Genomic DNA, 20,309 nt, shown 5'->3' on the forward strand with positions numbered 1-20,309 from the left:
GTGGTCCACTATTATCTGTAGCACCGCCGAGGGTTTCACAGAAGTGGTTAGTCATGTTCAATTTGCACAAGAGCTGACGTCACCTGTTACATCGGCCAGCGTGCGGAAAGATACCTGAGAGAGGGGGAAAAAAAAAAACAGCCTTTGCATGACAGCTGTTGTCTTCTCGCGCCATGCCGGAGCTGGACTCCCTTCTCTGTCCACGCGGAGATGTTGTGCTGCGCTGTAAACATCCTTCTGCACTCACAGGACGTTTCGGCGCCCCGCGCTCCGAGTTCCGCTCAGTGGCATTCGGATGTCCATTAGGCTGTTGACAGCCTATAACATCATTACCGCCTCTCTTCTATGGCACAATGCAGGCTTAACTAGCGAGGGAAGCAGCCATGAGCGCTGATGAAGCTCTGGCAATCAGTACGTCAAGTGTTTGCCGTTTCTGCTCCGTGTCTCTCTTATTACCGTTCATCTTATCAGTTCTCCTTCTCACAAGCACCACCGTGACATAGTTCGGCAGTTTGACAGTGAAATAGATGCCACGGTGACTTTCATTTTAAACATGTTTATTATCCATGGTCTATCATTTTAAGATTGTGGCACTTCAACAAGTAAAACAACCCGATAAACCCTCTAAAGGAATATTTTTTTTCTCGGCACACATGAATGAAAATGCTCCTTTTCACCCAAAAACTCAGACAATCTAAACCGATACTACACACGTCCAGCAGCATCTGGTGATCAGGCGAAAAACAAACACTGAACTGTTTGCTCGAGTCAGTTATCAGTCTCCGAAAGCCAAACACAAAACTGGTCACTGGGGTAAGTTTCTCGTGCGTGCGGTAAACAAAAAAAGACAAGAAAACTAGCCAGCACGGGAAATAGCACAGTCGTGCCTTCTGGATCTGATTACAAATGACCTGCAGGCTTATATCATCTCGATAAACAGTGGGAGTCAGAGAACCTTTGGTTCTGGGTCATGTTCCAAGCACAGATAGATTTATACAAGCATATAAATATAGTATTCATGTTTCCAGCACAGACTGCGCCCTCCAGGAGAATTCAGGATGTATCAGATGTATATTTCATTGTCAAATAGAAAAAGAGAATTGGTCGCCAACAATATTGTGACAACCTATTCATCGTTTCAGTCATTGTTCAAGCAGAGATGATAAACGTGGCTCGCCAAGTCTCTTAAACGTGACGATTTGCTGCTTCTCTTTGTCGTTGTTGACAGTAAATGAAGAGTCATTGTTCTGTTTATTATTGTTTTCTGGTTTCCTCTATGACAGTGAACTGGATTTCTTTTGGTCACGGATGAGCTTTCACCATTTTCTGACAATCTATAGACCAAACAACAAACAGATTAAACATTCGTCAGATGAATCAACAGAAATCGTTAGTTGAGCTGTTCGGTAATAGTTCAGAGGTCTACAGCTGGTGGATTAAACGAGGGGGGGGGGGCGTGGATGGTGTTGGGATAATATCCGAGTCGAGATGGAGCACGGGTTCATGACAGAGGTCGCATTCCACACGAGACCAAAAGCATGACTGCAACATTTCTCCTGAAACATGAAGCGACTGAAAGACGCGATGCTTGGAAATAAAAAAGCTAATTTGTGGTTAAGGAACTACGATCCACTGGATAAAATGTGCTGATGTCAGAATGTACACCACCCATTACGTATGGGTGTATGCTCCCACTGAGACATTTCAACACTCTCTGCATATGTGTGCTGCATCCCATCACGCGGACTCTTTTCTCTCAGCGTTGACACTCATCGTCAGCCCCACGTCCACAACATAAAGACGGCTTCTGACCTCCGAAACACCCCGGAGGTGATACGCGTCGGATCAGATGTGACCACACCAACGCCTATCCACTGTTTCTCACCATTTTCTGTACCGTGATGCGTTTACTTGACACCGACAGCCCAGGTTCACTTTACATGCGGCTGCACGTGCAACACGCGTCGCAGGTTGGCGTCCGTGTCGGACGGGCTTGCGTTACCTGAACCGCAGCGTTTGTTGGGAAACAGCTCGAGGAGTGCAGGTGTGAGAGAAGCACATCATCCGAATCTAATGAGCAAAACCACATCTTGCATCCAGCTGGATCCGTCTGAGGATACATGTGTTCGCTTTTAAAATCGCATCATTGCAGATAATAGGACTATATTTATAACCTCTCTTTGATTCCGTCAGCGGCTGCAGAACTTAGAGAGGACAGTGCAAATCATTTAAACACTAGCTGTTTTAAACTGTAGTGCCCTGGACAGGATTTTAAACAAGGCCTGATAATATAAACCTTGTGATGCTTCACACTGTTTTTTTGTTTTGTTTTTTACTGTGTTCTCTTGCTTGTATTAATTATTGTCTGATAAAAGGTTCCATCTGTATATCCAGGCTGTTCTCACTCCCCGTGCATCGAATCCAGCAGCCTGGTCAGTGAACCTATGCTTCAAAGTGAGTTACATAAATGACACAACTGACATCACTAACATTACATGATGCAGGTTTTAGGGCTGGGTATCGGGGAAAAGATTTGATACGGATACCTTGATTTCAACACTGGTTCCTGAATGATACAGATTTTATGATCTGTTTTAACCAATCATTAGCGCATTCATGCGGTCCGCCCACCTCTGACTGCAAAATAGCGTTTTTTCCTGCAAGCCAGTAGACAGCAAATCACCGGCAGTGTCAGATATTTGCACGACGAGCTACACGCTTATTACCTCACTGACGCTGGTGAGTTTAACTACGTATTGAAATGTTGTATGAAACGACACAACATCTTAAGATACTTGATAGCATCGAATGTATTAGTAAAATGTATAAAGTAAAATGTATTAGTTCTAACTTGACCACGGGCTCCTTCAAGAATGTGTCGGCGTATAGAGTCAATTTTCGGTTTCGAGAAATTGTGAGTGATTCTGACAAGGAAGTCTTGACCTGGACGGGGAGGAAGGAACGGGTTCAGCTTCCAGCAAGCACCGGTCTCCCGCTGTTGTCCGTCATTTCGTGAGCACAATGAGAGCTGATGATTGAGGAGAGCGGATAGAAAAGGGTTCGTGAAACAGGAAGTTCTCCGACAACCCCCCCCCCCCCCACCCCAAAAAAAAGGCCTAGCTGTCTGCAGGAGGTGCTGGGCACGGGAATACAAGAAACAGGAGGAGAAGCTTTTAAGAACGGCGTGGAAGCAATCTCAGAGCTTCCTCTCTCAATCAGCAACACCAAATATAGCTTGTGGTCTTTTTTTTCCCTCACGGGCTCAGCTTTACATTCAGATAATCTCTCCCATGTGATTGAAGAAAAAAACTGAATCAGACTTTTAACATCTCAGCCTGTGATGTTACCGAGCCCTGGACGTGAGAGCAGACCTCATGCGAGCCCTCCGAGTTGCCAAGGGCACCGCCAGATGTCAGGGAAAACAATAACAATCCCACACAGATGTGAGGGAGGAGTCCTCCTTGTTGCATGAAAAGACCTCCTCGACGCTCCGTCCAACCCGCCCTGACTGATGCACGCCATATTCTTTGCATTAACATGGCAAGGGAGGGAGGGTTGTCCTCCGGCGCGGACAACAACCCAGATGCCGAAGTGTTCATGTCACTGCATTCACGCCCTCATTGCCAGCATGCCAACGCTCTCAGGGAAGAGCACACGGATCCGCTTACAAGCATGGTGCTGAAACGGAGGGAAAAGACTGCGTCCAAACACCAAATGTAGCTCGTGAAAGTAAGAAAGGAGACGCTCGTGCTAAAATACTGTTTGGCGATGTCAGAGGTAGAGCCGTTCACAGCGGTCATTCGAGCCCTGGAGGCAGCACGGCTAAAGGACAGATGATGCAGCGCAGTATCCTCGAGGACTTATGAATATTGAAAGAATCTGTCGTGCACGATCTTCCTCCAATGCCAAAGTTCAGCGCCGGTACAGAACATGTTGTGTGCCCTTTTTTATAGTGAGACGGATAGAAAACGCGTGGGGATGGGCTGGTGGGTGGAGGTGCGGTGCGTCCAGTGGAGTTCTCCTTCCTTTAGACGCCAATCATTAATATGAGAATTACATTTCAAACAGCACAGGCCGTCTTTCCATCACAATAATCGTGCTTTAATCATACTCTATCTGATTTGCACAGGTAGGGTACTGTAGGATTATCATTTAGGGTAAATGCATGCAAACTGTGGTTCAGAATCATCAGGGATTAATGCTCCGTCGATGAATACAAATGCAATCCTTCTGAAATATCAGTCGCTCTGTTTGAATCTGCCTGGATCTGTGTGGCTGTCTTTGCCGTTAACTTTAAAGCTGCTCACATGTTTTTCAAGCCACTTGGGGACAATGTTGACGTGTCGCCATCTCAAGTTGGTGTTAAAGTTGATGTCTTGGCAGCACAGCTTTCAGTTTCCACGTCCGGCAGACGCAGAGCAACACCAGCGTTCATTTGGAGTCTTTATGAATCGAACATTCACTTTCCTGTAGATGAGATTGATATCTGACTGTTTAGCTGCTTAAAACTCCACCGCGCTCACGAGCCAGTTGCCGTTTTTGTCGGTCTGATGTTCAACGCTGGTCAGGGTACAGTGGTACAGTGAGTTGCCTGCTGTAGCTTGAAATAAGGTTATTGGTGGCAGAAATCGCAAGGCCGAAATCAAAAACAGTGAGCTGAAAGACGCCAAGATGTTGATCACCATCTGTGGGTTCATCACTAGCAGCAATATCTTTCTCATGACACAGCTTCACTGGAGCGTTAACACTGAAACTAAGCATTATCATGTCAAAAAAATGCTCAACAGAGTTTCTGAATTTACTTCTTTCTGTCAAACCAACAATCCAAAAACCCAAAGACTCTTCATTTACTGACACGAATGACAAAAAGGCAGCAAATCCCCCATTTAGGGAGCTGGAACCAGCAAACGTTTGACACTTTTGCTTTAAAAAAAATGACTGAAACAATTCACCGATTACCGAGGTAGTTGTATTAACAAAACGAAAAATCAGTCAATCGATTAATCGCTGCAGCTCTATTTCCAACTACAATCGACTTGAATGAATCAAGAATACATTACTCCTAAACTGTTACGAAGTCTCGATTCATGAAAGCCAATTAATGTGTTTAAAAATATTTTGGCAGTTTACAGTGAGAGGTTTTTCCATAAGGAGTCTCTGTTACGTCTGTTAGCAATCAGGGAAATACTGAATACTGAGAGGAAAAATGTTTTGAAATCAGTTAAACAAGCTAAAAAAAAGACTCATCCCAGGGGAACAATGTGCTCTAAATATTGCTCCTGTCGAACATGAGCACAGAGTTTCACGTTGGTCCTCCAGGATGTGGTTTCACATCCTTATTAGCACCGTACAGTACAGCATGTTCAAGATGAGCAAACACTCAAACAAGCACCCATGAAAAAAACAAAAACAGCCTGCAACACAGGTGAGTCATGCTGCGCTGAATGTCAAGTACGTGTCGGCTTTTTAAAAAGGTCCGTCAGTTTTAACGCGAGTTGTGAAAACATTATCAAGCAGCTAACAAATTACCAACGATGCCAAATGTTCAGCGGCTGAACTCCGCAGTCGGCTGCATGAGTCACAAAGCAATTTTCGCGTACCGCGGGGAAGGTTTCTGGAAAAAACATCCAAACACGGCGGCGGCATTATCAACGCGGAGCGGAGGGCACCAGCCGCGGGGCTCAGGGGCGGACGCAGACGCACTGTTATTGTATCAGGGCCGCTTAACATCACAGAACCAACGTCCTCAGAGCTGGACACAGAATTAAATGAACGCCTGCTGTGAGTTCTGTAAAATGCTCATCAAAAAGAGCCCCCGTAAAGCCAGATTTGAGCTCATAAAACAGCGGGGAGTCGAGGGGCCCTTGTCACAGGTTTCAGATGTTAAATTAATCAGATGGCTTCATTATAAAAACAGCGTGAGGCCAGGAAGAACAACAAGTACACCTGCGATGCATGACTGACTTGCAGCGGAGTGTTTTTTAAGAAAAGTTGTGCTTCGTTTCACCACCGTCCGTTCTGAACAAAGACAACAAAATATTCCAACCAGCACCTATTAAACACATTAACACGTTATATCCAAGTTTTTAAATCCATACAAAACCACACATATAACCGCATGTAACCCAGTCACGCTAAAACTTGATGTTTTGACATTTTGGACTTTGCACGAATTGAATAAACTGAATGTGACGCGTTAATTTAGGAGCATTAGAAGTGCTGGTGGGTGGATTATCTTTCTGTATCTTGCAAAATCACGCGATTGTGTAATCGTATGAATCCAACATGCCAGGCTATAAGTTAAGCGCTCATGTCTGAACCAAAGTGGTTCCGACCAATCGGCATCCTGTGAGGAACAACTGGCAGCTACAGAGGTGGATTACGTTTGACGACCAGCTAAAGAAACGACAACGGCGGCTCTTCAGGAGGTGAACACAGATGCTGCTGTAGCATCAGGTAAATCAGAAATGGTGTACACGTCATTGAAAGAAAGGCAAAGAACGCCACTGAAAGCTTCTCATGGTGGAAGGATATTTTTGCTTTTCTGCAGTTCGAATTAATAGCAGTGCTCTCCAACAATATACGATGAGAGACAGACGGTCCATCCAATCACCTGCCGAATACTTTTTGAGAGCGTGCGCCCTTTTCTAGGGGCGACAACCATCTGACGCGAAAGATTACATGGTACTTTACCTCTGATTGAGTAGCACTCTTTCCATTTTCAGTCTTAGTGCTACGCTAAGCTAATGGTCTCCTAGGCTGTACAGACGTGCGTACAAACAAGAGACTGACACACAAGATCAAACTACAGTTGGGAGTCCAAAAACGATGAGCGCCGTGTCAAATGGAAATAAAATCAAGATGCAAACAAACTTGTTTCTGAGCCCACAAAAGCCTTTTTCTTGGATGCCCTTCTTATAACCAATCATGATACTGTCACTGTTACCAGTTCATCACCTGTTGCACAACTTTCAGTCTTTCGATGCCCCTTTCCCAACTTTTTTGAAAAATGTTGCTGCCATCGAACTCAGAATAAGCGTCGATCTACAAAAATCAATGAAGCTAACAAAGTAGGAGGATTAGTCACGAGTAACTGACACATTCAGTTTAGTTTATGCTTCACACAGCTTCCCAAGAACCAGCACCGTCTTTACCATACAGACACGGGAGTGACATGAACCTCGTGTATTTCCCATAATGTCAAACTACTTGTAAAACCGGACACACTACACTACAAACACTACAAGTCTCACCGTGGAGAAGGGATCCGTTTCCAGAGGCCTCCGGTCTACGCAAAGGAAAAAATAGCACAAATACCGACGTAAAAATACACTGCTTAAAAATAAAGCGGGCTCCTCTGTGCATTGCACCTGCATAGCTGCTAGTTATTCTCCTTGGTGTCAGTGTAAATGTTTTGATGCGGCTTTAGCTCCTGTGGTTCTTTAAATAGCCTAACCTGCTGAGCATGTGCGCGCTGCTTTAACCTGAGGCATCACAGTGGAGTCTGGTGGGAAAGTGGTTAATTCTGCCAATTCTTTCCACTACACGGAACCCAATTTTTCACAGGTCACTCGACTTTCCCTGTCAAGTGCATTAAGTGCACCGGCAGGCTGACGGCTTCACACAACAGCTCAGGCTTTCAGCGCAGGGTTTTCTGTTCCCTTTTCTGTGTGATATTTCCTAACTGGTTGTTGCTTTTTTTCGCAGATTTTCTAGTTTCGTGGCTGTGTTTGTTGCAGCGATTAGCAGTCATTACGCTGGCATACAGCCGGAAGGGGATTATCAGGCCAAGAAAACTGCCGAGAGACTTTAAATGGGTGTTCTTTCAGATTTTATCCTGGCATGGGGGGGGGGGGATGGTTCTTCGTATCAGAGGATTTCATCAACAGCGCTTCAACTCAATTATCAGCCGTTTTTTTCCCGCCGGCCGCGGACACATGATGAACCTGGAAAGATGCCCTGTTGCGATCCCTCTGCAGGCGAGTCGAGCGCCACGCACCGATCCTCCAATTGTCAGCGTCATTCCATCCAATCCGAACATTTCCAAACGCGCCACGCTCACATTCTGTGTCAGCCAGAAAAGGAAATTCCCAGGTTCCCAAGGTGAGATACTGGACACGCTTCGATAAAGACACCGAACCAATAAACAACAACAACAACACGGAAGTGCTGTCAAACAAAAGAGCCGGTGAAATAAATGATATTCTTGATGGATGAACGACGCAGGCTGCGAGCAGGGGCCCTGCGAGTGGTTCCCCCGGAGGTATTGCCGCGGCAAAAATAAACCTGGCCCTCGGTCAAACTCACTTTTAAAAACAGCCCCAAGGATGTCAAGGAATATCCTCCGTGTGCCTGCTGTGGGCCCTAGACTTGACCTCCAGGGGAGCTATTCACGTCATCACTAACCAGGCTCGGGTTTCTCCGTGTGCCTGCAGGATGGTGTGACAAAATGCTTTCACTGCGAACACGAGTGTGCTACGATGAAAACTGAGTTTCCGGATCTTTAACTCTCAAATACTGTATGAGAGGAAATTCGGGAAACCTGTTGATAACATGCCACCTGTAGAAACGTCCTTAAAGACCAATCGAACAGATACCACGTGCTCCGAGCTTATACATTTGCAAAAAATAACCTTCTGCTGGAGCTTTTTGGTTGAACTAAAAACAACGAGACGCCCCCCCAAGCTAGTCCATGTTCAGTTTTTTTTCATCAAGGTCGGTCTACGAGCTTGTGGTCATGACTAGTATAAAGAGTACGGACGATGGCACGCTGCAATATGGGACTTCTATTAACCTCTGAAACCAATTAATTGCAATGATGTCGAGCGGTTTCTGGCACAGCTCACGGCCGCCTGGGTTTGACAATAATAATAGTCACATTTTCACAGTAGAGTAGGTTAGCTAATTGGGGATGCAGCAGAAAAAAACGTCTGCAACGGACGTTTGCTCATGACGCAGGGTGGATGAGAGGTCCGAAGCGGTGTGTATATATATATATATTGGGCTGGAGCAGGAAGCGATTTGGCATTTGAATGTGTCAGTGCTGTTGCAGGAATTAAAAAAAAAAAAAAAGAGGCACTGCAGGTTCACCTTTGGAAGACAAACAGGCTGACAAACACAGCTTCCCAGGGGCCATTTCCTCTATTCCATATGCCAGAAGCCCCCTCCCACACAGTAAATCAGGAAGCCTGCGTGTCACTGACGGTTTGTTTAGCTCGCACAAACATGGAACACCCTTAGAAACCGCACAGCCTCTGTCCACTGTCCCTCTCTTGCAGCCCACACTGCCAGCCGCTGCACTCAGACAAAAGCTCGCAGATGCTGCCTGCGAGGACATTAGGCACCGTGACAGGTCTCGTCCGGCACCATGTGGGCTGAAATGAAAACTGGGAGGGAAGAAAAATGACCCTCCATAATGTATGAGCGGAAAAATTACCTTCAAAAGGTCTCACATCCCGGAAACCGAATCCAGAACCTGAGGGGAGCGCTTTGAGGCCGGAGTGCTTTATGTGCATCACTGTGCTTTTGTGTAATGCGATAAGATCAGCCGGGGGTGCACCGGCAGGAAAAAACATATAATGTACACCTGGGTCGCTGATTTGATCCGGGCTGAAACACAATGAAGGTTCGGCCCGAATGAGCTTGAAGGACAGTAAAAGATGCTGAAAGACGACCAAATTGGCTCACGCATCCTTCAATAAATACGTGTGAGCGCTCCGCAACGGGGACAAGGGACATAGGAGGTAAATCAATAAGAAGCAGAGTGCAGGAGCCAAGTGTGCCACGATGATTTACGAGGGGTGAAGTTTCACGAGCGCCGTCATTACTCTTGTGCCTGCGAATCGGCCAGCCTTTTGCTCTCATCGGAGCCGCTCGCCAGCAGTGTTGTGCAGGATCGCGGATCAGTTAAAGACGCATGTAATCGCCGCACAGCCATTTTAATATCACGGCAACTGCCCCTAAATGAAAGGCAAGAGGGGAAAAAAAAAAATAAAAAATCACACCTTTTTAACGCTTCCCTGCGGAAACACGATCCTAAACCCAACCCTGAACGAACAACGGAGCTACTGTGCAGCAGTATCAGCTACAGTGTGAATGAGATTCCACTGGCACGACCTTCCAAATGCCATCGCTTCAGGAACACGTCCATCAGGCCGCGGAGATGGCGAGGGCTTTGGGAGCTACGCTGCCAAGACCTTTTGTCTCACCCACGTTTTTAATAGCCGTTTTTCTGGGCACAGGCGGCGAACGCTCTGCGGGATGGTTCGGGGGGTTGAAATCTGATGGGCTGCATGACGTTTCCCCCGCTTCACAATCAGCTCATGTATTTGGTGTAAGCCGCGGGCGTTTGGAGATGTCAGAGGAAAAAAAAAGAAAAAAAGAAAAAAAAGGCCTCACAGACTCATCACACGGCGCTGCCAACTGGCAGCTCCGACACGATCGCAGTCCAAAGAGTCCTGATGACGGACAGTGACGTGAGAACTGTCTGACTCGGCTTTGCTTTTGTGACAATTTCCAAATCACGATCAAGTGTAGTAACTCAGAAAATGAATTTCATGAGTCACATTTATTCCCTTCCAACACGTTGTGTCAGTGAAGCGGCATGACATTCACACTGCACGGAGAGGAGTAAAGGTGGAGGGTCGTGTTGGAGGTCGTGTGATGATCAACAAGTCGTGCCGAACACATGATTTAGCCTCTAAAAACTATTTCAATGAAAGTGCAAAACTCACGCCACCCGTTCGCCAAAACAAATGTTTGTACGTCTGTTCAATTCATGTTTCTGGAAAGCCACGGATATGTTGTAAACTTAACATTCCTTTTTGCTGCGACTTGTTGCTTCTTTCGGTTCAATCATTTGTTTTATCCCGTGCTCACACTCTGGTTGGATTGAGCCATAAACACCACGTTGTTAGGGTTAGGAAACCATCGTGTTTTGGCTCGAAGAACCTGTTCTGGTGGCCAAAACACAGCTGCAGACATTACAAGGTCTCCTTAAGAAAAAAAATAATAATTAAAAAATCTGGTTTTGTTGCCACAAACACAGCCGTGGGTGTCCCAACTTCCTGTCCCGAATATCTGCTTTTTGTCACCACAAACACAGCTGGAGACGGTTCCAGGATTCTCTCAAAAGCAGCCAGTGGCGTGCTCACATGTTGAAACACTGTGAAAACTATGAGTCAGATCAAAATGAATGACGGTGGTGGGGCTGTTCTGCTGAGTCGCCTGGCTACTGTCAGTCAAAAACGGGTCCAACCACACCCACACAGTCGTGATGAAGCAGATGAGATGTTTTGAGGACTGGAACCAAGAAAACTTTGAACTTGATGGTTGTCAGTAGGATTACAGAGAAACCAATCCTGCAGAATGTTTAACCTGTCAGGTCCAACAGTTGCCTTTTTTCCTTAGAAACGACCCCGAATCTTTCTTTATCTTCACCATGCATGTCTTTTTCTTCAGTTGCAAGAGCAGATATTGCAGTAGAAGAAGAAAAAAATACTATTTCACATGCAAAACGATTCAAACCAGAGTCTAAAGGCACGGCGGCATATACAAATAGGACAGGGGGGGGGGGAAAAAAACAAAAACCTGTTGTCTTTTAAATTGACTCTTGATTGCTGTGTTTTCCTTTTCAACACAATGGGCTTAATCAAACTGCAATTACTTCACATAAACGGCTGCCTGGGAACAATTCATCCCTGCAGAATCCGGGAGAAATCAACAGCCTGCTGCACAATTTTCTATCAGGTGACAGAAGAAGTCCACAACTCTCCTGCTCCTCCACCCCTCACCCCTACACCAGTGCGTCTGTCCTCAGCCTGGCATCCTGTGCCAACTGTGGCCACCGTTATCACCTCCTCCTCCTACGCATCATCATCATCATCACCATCACCATCGTTCTTTTCGCCTTTCGCTGTCCAGCCCACAAACTTCCAGCACGTCCAAATCTGCCGCTTATGTAACCATGCAGATGATTTTAGCGAGCAGCGAGCATCAGCGCCTCGACGCCGAGCAGAGCAGGAATACGGTTCACCTGCCTGTGATCGATCCCCTTCACACACTTTTAACGGTGATAATCTTGATCTATAGAGCGGATGCGTGGCCGGTTTGTGCGGTGAGCGACCCGTGCCACCGCAGCCCAGTGAGCCGCGCAAATGCGAGCCGATGTTAACAGTCGACCCTTGAAGTTCAGCCGTCAACAAAAGAGCCACTCTGCAAAACAAAAAAAAACAAAAAAAACACGCTGCGTAATTTTAAATTCCGATTTAACGGCTTTTACGCATTACGCATGATCGCACTACAGTGAACTCTCGGCGCACACCCTCACACATCGTGATAAAAAAAGAAAAAACAATCCAATATAAAGCTGATAAAGGTGAGCGCAGATGTCTCATGAGAGCTATGGATTATGGATTGGATGTAAATGTTCGAGCACGACGCGCACGGATGGCCTAATTTGTGTCCACGACAGCTGCTCCACTGTATTCTCCAATCACATCCATATTTCTCACTTGGCAGAAGGACAATGCAGATTAACCGGAGCCCAGTTTTGGATGCTCGTGCAGCACACACATATATATATATCTATATATCTATATCCCCATAATGGATTCAGGGCATGACAGCAGCATAACCCGCTCATGCACGTGTCTCGACTCTGTAATCCACGCACACACAGTTGGAAAATGACCTCGATAAACACAAAGCGATGAACGAAAACACGCATCAGCAGCCCTGCATTCATTTTTCTGCACGACATGACTGAACAGAAAACATGGAACACACACACACACGCACACACACGCGCGTAGCACACGTTCACAGTGTCAGCGCGTCTTACCGGAGAATAAAATCCAACAGCAGCGCAGAGGTTTGAACCGCAGCTCTCTCTCTCTCACACACACACACACAGACACACACACACGGTCAAGGCAATCCCCCAAAAGTGTCTTCGGTCCTCGGGCGCGGAGGAGCGACCAGACGCGGCGGATCTCCGGCTCTGAATGAGCGCAGCCGGAGCGGCTGTCAGGTTGACGTTGGAAGGCAACCCACTACTTCCTGTTACATCATCGCACTGTAGCCCACAGCTGAGGAGCAGCGGCGCGTTATTCACAGCGCAGCATGGACCGACGCTGAACTCCCACTCTCTGATGCACACTTGTACACTAAGAGTTGTTGCGGTGTGCTTCGTTGCAGTCGTTCCTCCGCGCAGTCTGCACGGCCTCCATGCAGCTGGTGGGGATGAGGAGCGTGTTACTAACAGGGTACATTTTTTCACGGTCTTGTCATTTTTCCAGCTGCTGGCCCACATTAGTGTTGCTGTAGTGGGTGATGGAGAAAAAGCAGGGCCGTAGCCAGAAAGCCGAGGGCACGTTTGAGGTCCCCCCCCTCCACCTTCTTACAACATGATTAAAGGGATATTCCGGTGTAAATTCAATCCATGGTCTAACACACCGTGAAACTGTGTTAGACTCCCTCTCGAGAGATAAAATTTGCAGACCGCTAGCTAACGTAGTTTTAGCATCCTCAGAAACGACCGCACGGCACAATACATTGCAGTAAATGGGTCCAAATATGAAACCGCCATCAAAAAGCCACAAATAATGCTCAGAACAGCACCAAACTTCAGCAACATTAGAAATAGGGTCCCAGCACATATTTTGAGGCATCAAGCATTTGATATAGTTGCCGTATTTGTCGGAAAATATAAAAGAAACTCACCACCCGAGAAGCCTTCCTTGTTGCGGGGAAGCCCTGTGAGTCGATTACCGAGTGCAGTAGAGTCCCGCAGTAATGATCATCATTGAGCTGCGGAACTCTACTGCACTCGGTAATCGACTCACAGGGCTTCCCCGCAACAAGGAAGGCTTCTCGGTTGGTGAGATTTGTTCATCTATTCCGACAAATCCGGCAATGATATCAAATGATCGAATCGAAAAAAGTGCTGGGACCCTGTTGCTGAAGTTTGGTGCTGTTCTGAGCATTATTTGTGGCTTTTTGATGGCGGTTTTATATTTGGACCCATTTACTGCAGTGTATTGTTGTCGTGCCGTCGTTTCTGAGGTTGATAAAACTACATTAGCTAGCGGTCTGCGAACTTTATCTCTCGAGAGGGAGTCTAACACAGTTTCACGGTGTGTTAGACCATGGATTAAACTTACACCGGAATATCCCTTTAAGACTTTTAGTTTGGGGATTTTTGTTTGTTTGTTTGCTTTGTAATGAAAGCGGAGAGATTTATGCCAATCCACCAGGAGGAGCGGCGGGCGCTGAAGTCAACCTCTGAAGTGGACGTTAGGTTAAAACCTGGAGACGGAGCTCGGCCATTCCTCTGAAAACAACCTGAAAACCCTGACGCTGTTCCTGGCGGCCTGGGAGAAACCGTGTAATTGCAACGGCACATGATGCGCCATCGCAATCCGAGCGATTCGGTCCAATAACAATTTGGAAAGTCTAGAGGAGCCGCGGGATTAAATCATCTTATTTCCATTCAAGTTAGCTGGGCGCTAGTTAGCTTGGCTCGCTCGGCGGAAGTCTCACTGGAACAACAATCGCATTCAACCGGAGTCGTGTTTCCCTCCAGCCGACGAGCGCGTCCACATACACCCCTCCTGTTAACCGCCATCGTCTCCTGGGGGAAGTGTGTGGCTGCTAAACGCTCCACCACGTCCAGATGTTAACTCCGTCCGTCTGCTGCGCGCTTGCCAGATCGTCTTCGCCGAGAAAAATAAAGCTGCGGTCCAGGAAAAAAAAAGAAACTAAGCAATGAGCTGAGAGACGCTTAACATGTCGACTCGGTGGAGTTGAGGAGAGCTGCAGAGTCGTGTCATGTCATAACTCTCTGAAGGTTTGTGACCCCTTCGCACATCGCCAGAAGTTGAACAGCAGGGGACGGATGAGTAGCTTACTTTTTAAAAAATGTATCAGATGGAAGTAATTCATATTTCAGAACATCGAGTCTTCAAAAAATACTGGAATCACAGAGTATGTGCTCAGTGTAACTGCACAGGTAAGTTTTAGGGATGCTCGACACAGTTGGGTTTCATTTATTGACATTTTAACAAATGAATTATTAAGAGAAATTGTTTATCTTTCCAATTTCCATCGATTGTTGTTGTTGTGAAGCTGCTCATCTGTCTCGCTGTTGGTGGAGGAGGGGTTCGGTCTGGCGTGGGATGTGTTTGACGCTCTGGTGACCGTTTCCCCTGTGATGAATACGTAATGAAAACGCTTTGAATAATTAATAACGGCCTGTAGAAACTATGGGATCTCTCTTATCATATCATTCCAATGTCTTTTACTGTCAATCATCTTTTTTTCCCCTTCATTTTTTGTGCTTTTTTACTGTGAAAAACCTTCAACGTGTCACATATATCACAAAGACCGGTGGGAAATAAAACACCAGAGGAAGGAGACGGATGTCGTTAAACTTTATTATATAAACTCTTACAGTCCGGCACATTACAAGCATGGTTATAAACAACGAGACAGTAAAGCTGATACTGAGCAGCCGAGCAGGACTGAACTCTTTCTTTGCACAACACCGCCTCCTGCTGTTCCTCCTCGCTAACAACACCTGCAGGGCTGCAACTGGGATTTTACAAAAAACAGGCATAACATTGATTCAAATAAAACAAGTGTTCATGTTTAATCTGACAAGAATAAATCAGTCGTTATCTGGTTCACATTGATTTTACAGCTGTGAGGTCATGTTGATTAATGCGTTTGCTTGGAGAAGATTCTGATTCCGTCGTCGGTGAGCCGAGAATACGGATCGTCCTCCGGTTTAATCTGCTAATGCTATCGTTCACGTTGATTAACAGCGGTGGAGCGATACCAGAAGCATTGTAGAGAAGCATCTGTTACTGTACACACACACACACACACACACACGGTAAATATGCAGCGATAAGTATATAAAAAATTACAGTGGAATGTTCATACGCAGCAGCATCAGCGTGACGATCTGCCGTACGAGACATCAGCCAAACAAGTGTGTTTTTTGTCAGTGAGATAAATTGAAATAACGTGATTATAATTGCTTTCAGTCACAACAGAGATAATTCAGGCACACTTTACGAAAATGATTATTTTACAAGTACTCTAGCGCTAAAAAAAACAGTAGATATGAGTTGAGCATTAAAATAAAATATGGACATAAATACATTCAGCTCCACAGGTCTGACGCGGGAGCGAGTATTCAGACTGAGCGACTGACGATGTTGTCGATGTTTTTCTTCCTTATTCGGATCATCCTCTTCCCGTGAGCTGCAACACAACGGAGCGACACAACGTCGTCATTTTAGAAAGCTACAATTAAAACTGTTTTAAGCAAAATGATCGCACCCGTACAGACTCTCTGCAAGTACCAGCTCAGTCACAGGAAAGTCAAATGTCGGCACTTTACGTTTCTGCAGAACACGGATATGTTCAAACTTGTGCGCCTCGTACGTACCATGTTGAACATGTGTACGATACGTGTCGTTAGGAGGTGTAAGTGCTGGTGGTGGTGTTAAAGCTGGACGACACGGCCGCCAAGCCAGAGGTCAAAGTTCAAGACTGCATTTGAACATTTGTAAGTTTGAAAGCACTGGGTGTTTTCAGGGAGACACTTTGTTGTGGCAAATAGAAAACAGTTATTTTAAGGCAAAACCAGCCTGTTCTCACTCCCAGCGTGTAAAAACCGGCTGCCTGGTCATTAGTCCAACACGTCCAGGTCAGGAGGGACTCAGAGTCGTTAGGTGGGTCATTCACAGACCAGGGTGAGCATCCTGTTTGTGACCACGAAATAAGTGAACATACGTAAATCTGGCCATACGTCACTTATGAAACTTATGTTCTGTCCAAAATATGATCTTCTGATAACTCTTGCCAAGTATTTTTCTACCAAGATCTCGCAAAACCAGTCCAAACATCATACACCATACAATATTTCATACTGTTTGAACTGTAAACAGCTTGCTTTATTTTGAAAGTATAACCGAGCCTTGTAGAATGGCGCCTTTTATTTTGAAAGTCTACACGGATGTTGCATATACGTTATTGGTAACTTGACTGTGGAGACTTTGGTAGGTGAGGCGTTATAGTTTGGAGCTTCAGGACTCCTGACTGAGCTGCTGTGTTTGGACTGAGACCATGTGGGTATAAATATAATAATTTCTAAAACTAGCTGAGCGGCTCTCGTGTCTAAATCTGGACAGTGGAGAAGTTCAATGTCACAACAACCTAAAATTTAAACGTAAAGAAACACAAAGCTTCAACATAGCCATGGTTTGCAGAAACACACCAACATTTATTCCGACGATTGAGCTGGCAACTAAACAATTCTACCAGTGAATACTAACTTTATTTATTCAGTCACCACGATGGACACATGCATTTTAAGAAATGATTATCACAGCCGTACCCTTTCTCCGTCCGATGCACTTCATGATGCAGGCCTTCCGGTGTGTGAAGTTGTTGTCGTTGCCCCCGCAGCCGCTGTACACGAACGCCTGGCACCTCTTGGTCTTGGGGTTGAAAGCGAACCTCCTCTCCGAACCGCGACAGGTTCCCCGTTCCACAGGACTGAAGCACACATTGGCAGGAATCAACTCTGTAAAACACAGTTAGTTTCATTATCACTCAGTGATGTATAGGATCATTTTAACCCATCCTTTACACGATGTTCCCATTTCAGAGGATGACACAGCGAGAAGAGAGTCACATGGCCTGTTTGCTTTCCGTCAACATCTTTCTTAGCTTTTACACTCCACATGGGTTCATATCCTCAGACGGTTATGCTTCAAGTCTGACTTCGGAATAGATTGCGTCCAGTGTCTGCAGGCTATCACACTTAAATTGACAGATTTGAAGAAGAGAGAGCTGTAGCCGCGGCCTCCCGCAGGGCCCCGCCAGCTCTCCGCTTTGAATTATTCCACAGTTTTTCTTCGAGTTGGAGGGAAAGATTGTTAGCGATCGCGACTGATCTTTCCCACACTGATTTCAAACAGCGTGACTCCAATATTTACCTCATTATTACTTCATTTGTTGGGGGTCAAACAGGGCAAAGGGACGGATTAAATGTGATGAAGTTGTCGATAAATACTGATAGGGGTGATTTTACTGTCAATAGTGATAAATTATGACTTTACAGATGTGATAAATCCCTTTTAAATGACTTTTCTCTGCAGTTTAAGAATTATACAAAACAAAAAACACCATCAGTCTCTACTGTCAAACTATGTTGGGCATTTTTTACACAAACTTTAATTCACACTTATTTTGAGTATTAACTTACAATTAAATGCTTCATAATCCATTTATTTAGCAACTGTTTATTGTGAAGTTGGAGCTGAGGTTTATAATAATTAATGAATAACGTGCCTAAATAATCTATAATTATTTGGATGGCCATTGCAAAGTGTTGTCTGATCTTTATGAACACCAACAGTTGCTTGATAAATGGTAAAAGTATTTTAGTAACAGTGAAAAAACTATTAATTAAAATGTAAGTTCACCATTTATCAGTGATGGTTATTAAAGGTGTTGCTGGTGATCTTATAGACCATGATGCATTGCTGTAGATTAAACTAGTTAACAGCTCAATCTTAAACATCTACAGCCCGTAAAATGACACATTCGTACCAATGCAGCAGGAATATTGATCAATAAAATCATCAGATATCATTGTAAAACACTGACGGGGAACATTTTACTGCACTTTGAGTACATTTTGCTGACAATACCTATATTTTGCCATTTTTTAAGTATGGTTTTGAATGCAGGTCTGACTTGCAGTTGAGTATTTTCACAATATGGTATTAATACTCTTACTGAAGTATCCGCCGTTAACTCATTGCTGTTTTATTGTGTTGGCATGTTTGGATTAATGCTCCTCTGTTCAGACACGTCACAGCACCGCCCACTCTGAGTGCACATCGTCATCTAACCACAAGATGTCACTCTTTGGTTTCTGTACTGCAACATAAGCTCGGTAAAATGATGCACGGCAATCTTTAAAAAAAAATGCTTTTGTGACTTTCCAAATGCTCCCATCATCACTGAGAGCCGTTTCTCACCTCGTATTTATACCTCCCATGAATCATGACTATACATCCTCCTCAAAATCTGTCCAGTCTAACATCTGAATAATGGATTGTTGCTCTAAGGAGTTCCACTTTGACGCCACTGAGAGATATTCACGCCACATGCTATAGATCTGATCGCAGAAATACTTTTTTAAAGAAGGAGATTTATGAGAAGGCGGTGCCGGTGAGGCTCACTCATCCTGAGATCTCTCCCTCTCTGTGTTTTCTGACAAGAGTGAAATTGAATTCTCGAAATTATACCTCCTTGAATGAGTTTTGGGAAGCAGGCCAGGGTCTCCGGCTGCAGCACAAAAGAGCCTCGGTACACGGCGACCGTGATATATGCCCCCCTCGCTCCTAATACACATAAAATTAGTAATTGGGAATACGTGACAAATGGGCTGTGAGAAGGAGCCACTCGGTTTCTGCACTTTGCCTTCCACAACAGAGGCGATTCTGCGAGGCTGTCCAGCGTCGATGCATCACCGCACCTCGGACGTTGTGTTTTCATTTTATTACAGTTGCATTATTGGCAGCTTACGCAGATTTAATAAATGAACTGGATTTGCTTACTTTGAGGTTTTAAGAGGAATTCATAATTCAGCGTGCACTGGTCTCCACTCCGAGGACAGGCTGATTGATTTAATTACAACAGTTAATCTATCCCAAACGTCTGGGGCTCTGTGATGTCTGCGATGAATCAACTTCCTCAGGCTTTGTGCCTCGCTGTCTGCGTTTATGTGAGCTGTTTTCTCATCTTGAAAGAGAAAACAATATCACTCGCGATGTATTTTCCTCGCTGATGAAGATTTCTGAACGAGGCAGTCTCTGAAAAAGTTCCTTTTGTAGTTTGTTCAGACGGATCGCAAAGCTCAGTTTTGTCTTGCGTCATCACAGGAATGTCTGTACTGTCTGTATGTCTGTACTGTGATTTGTTAGAAGCAGCTAATGTTCCAACTGTACAGATGTTAGCTGTTAGCTAGCAAATACTATAATTACTGACCGTGTGTGTGGTCAGTGTGGCAGCTCAGCTCAGCGGCTGAGGCTCAGGGGTAGAGCCAGCGTCTTATTATCCGAAGGTCGCTTGTTCGATTCCCCTGCTCGCATGTCAAAGTGTCCCTGGGCCAGATACTGAACCTCAAACTGCTCCAGATGTGCTGGTCGGCACCGTGCATGGCAGCCACCGCCATTGAATGTATGTATGAATTACTGTAAGTCGCTTTTTGGACAGAAGTGTCT

General features: G+C 45.3%; 2 protein-coding genes across 3 annotated transcripts in view; both read right to left on the minus strand.

Annotated features, from left to right (window-relative positions):
• calcrla (calcitonin receptor-like a) overlaps nt 1-13,159 on the minus strand; it is a 31,566-nt gene extending 18,407 nt beyond the window's left edge. The window contains exon 1 of the mRNA XM_030428706.1: nt 12,842-13,159. The gene's annotated coding sequence lies outside the window, so the exon portion shown is untranslated. The remainder of the gene's footprint in view (nt 1-12,841) is intronic.
• A 2,255-nt stretch (nt 13,160-15,414) lies between these two features.
• tfpia (tissue factor pathway inhibitor a) overlaps nt 15,415-20,309 on the minus strand; it is a 45,172-nt gene continuing 40,277 nt past the window's right edge. The window contains exons 6-8 of one of the 2 annotated variants that reach the window (XM_030427936.1): nt 17,408-17,596; nt 16,167-16,269; nt 15,415-15,866 (exon numbers count right to left, since the gene is read on the minus strand). In XM_030427936.1, the coding sequence (XP_030283796.1) occupies nt 16,202-16,269; nt 17,408-17,596 (257 nt within the window). In that variant the 3' untranslated portion in view covers nt 15,415-15,866; nt 16,167-16,201. Of the gene's footprint in view, nt 16,270-17,407; nt 17,597-20,309 lie in introns of both variants that reach the window. The other variant, XM_030427935.1, reaches the window with a different exon arrangement.

Source organism: Sparus aurata, chromosome 9, assembly GCF_900880675.1.
Source record: "Sparus aurata chromosome 9, fSpaAur1.1, whole genome shotgun sequence".
Taxonomy (NCBI): domain Eukaryota; kingdom Metazoa; phylum Chordata; class Actinopteri; order Spariformes; family Sparidae; genus Sparus; species Sparus aurata.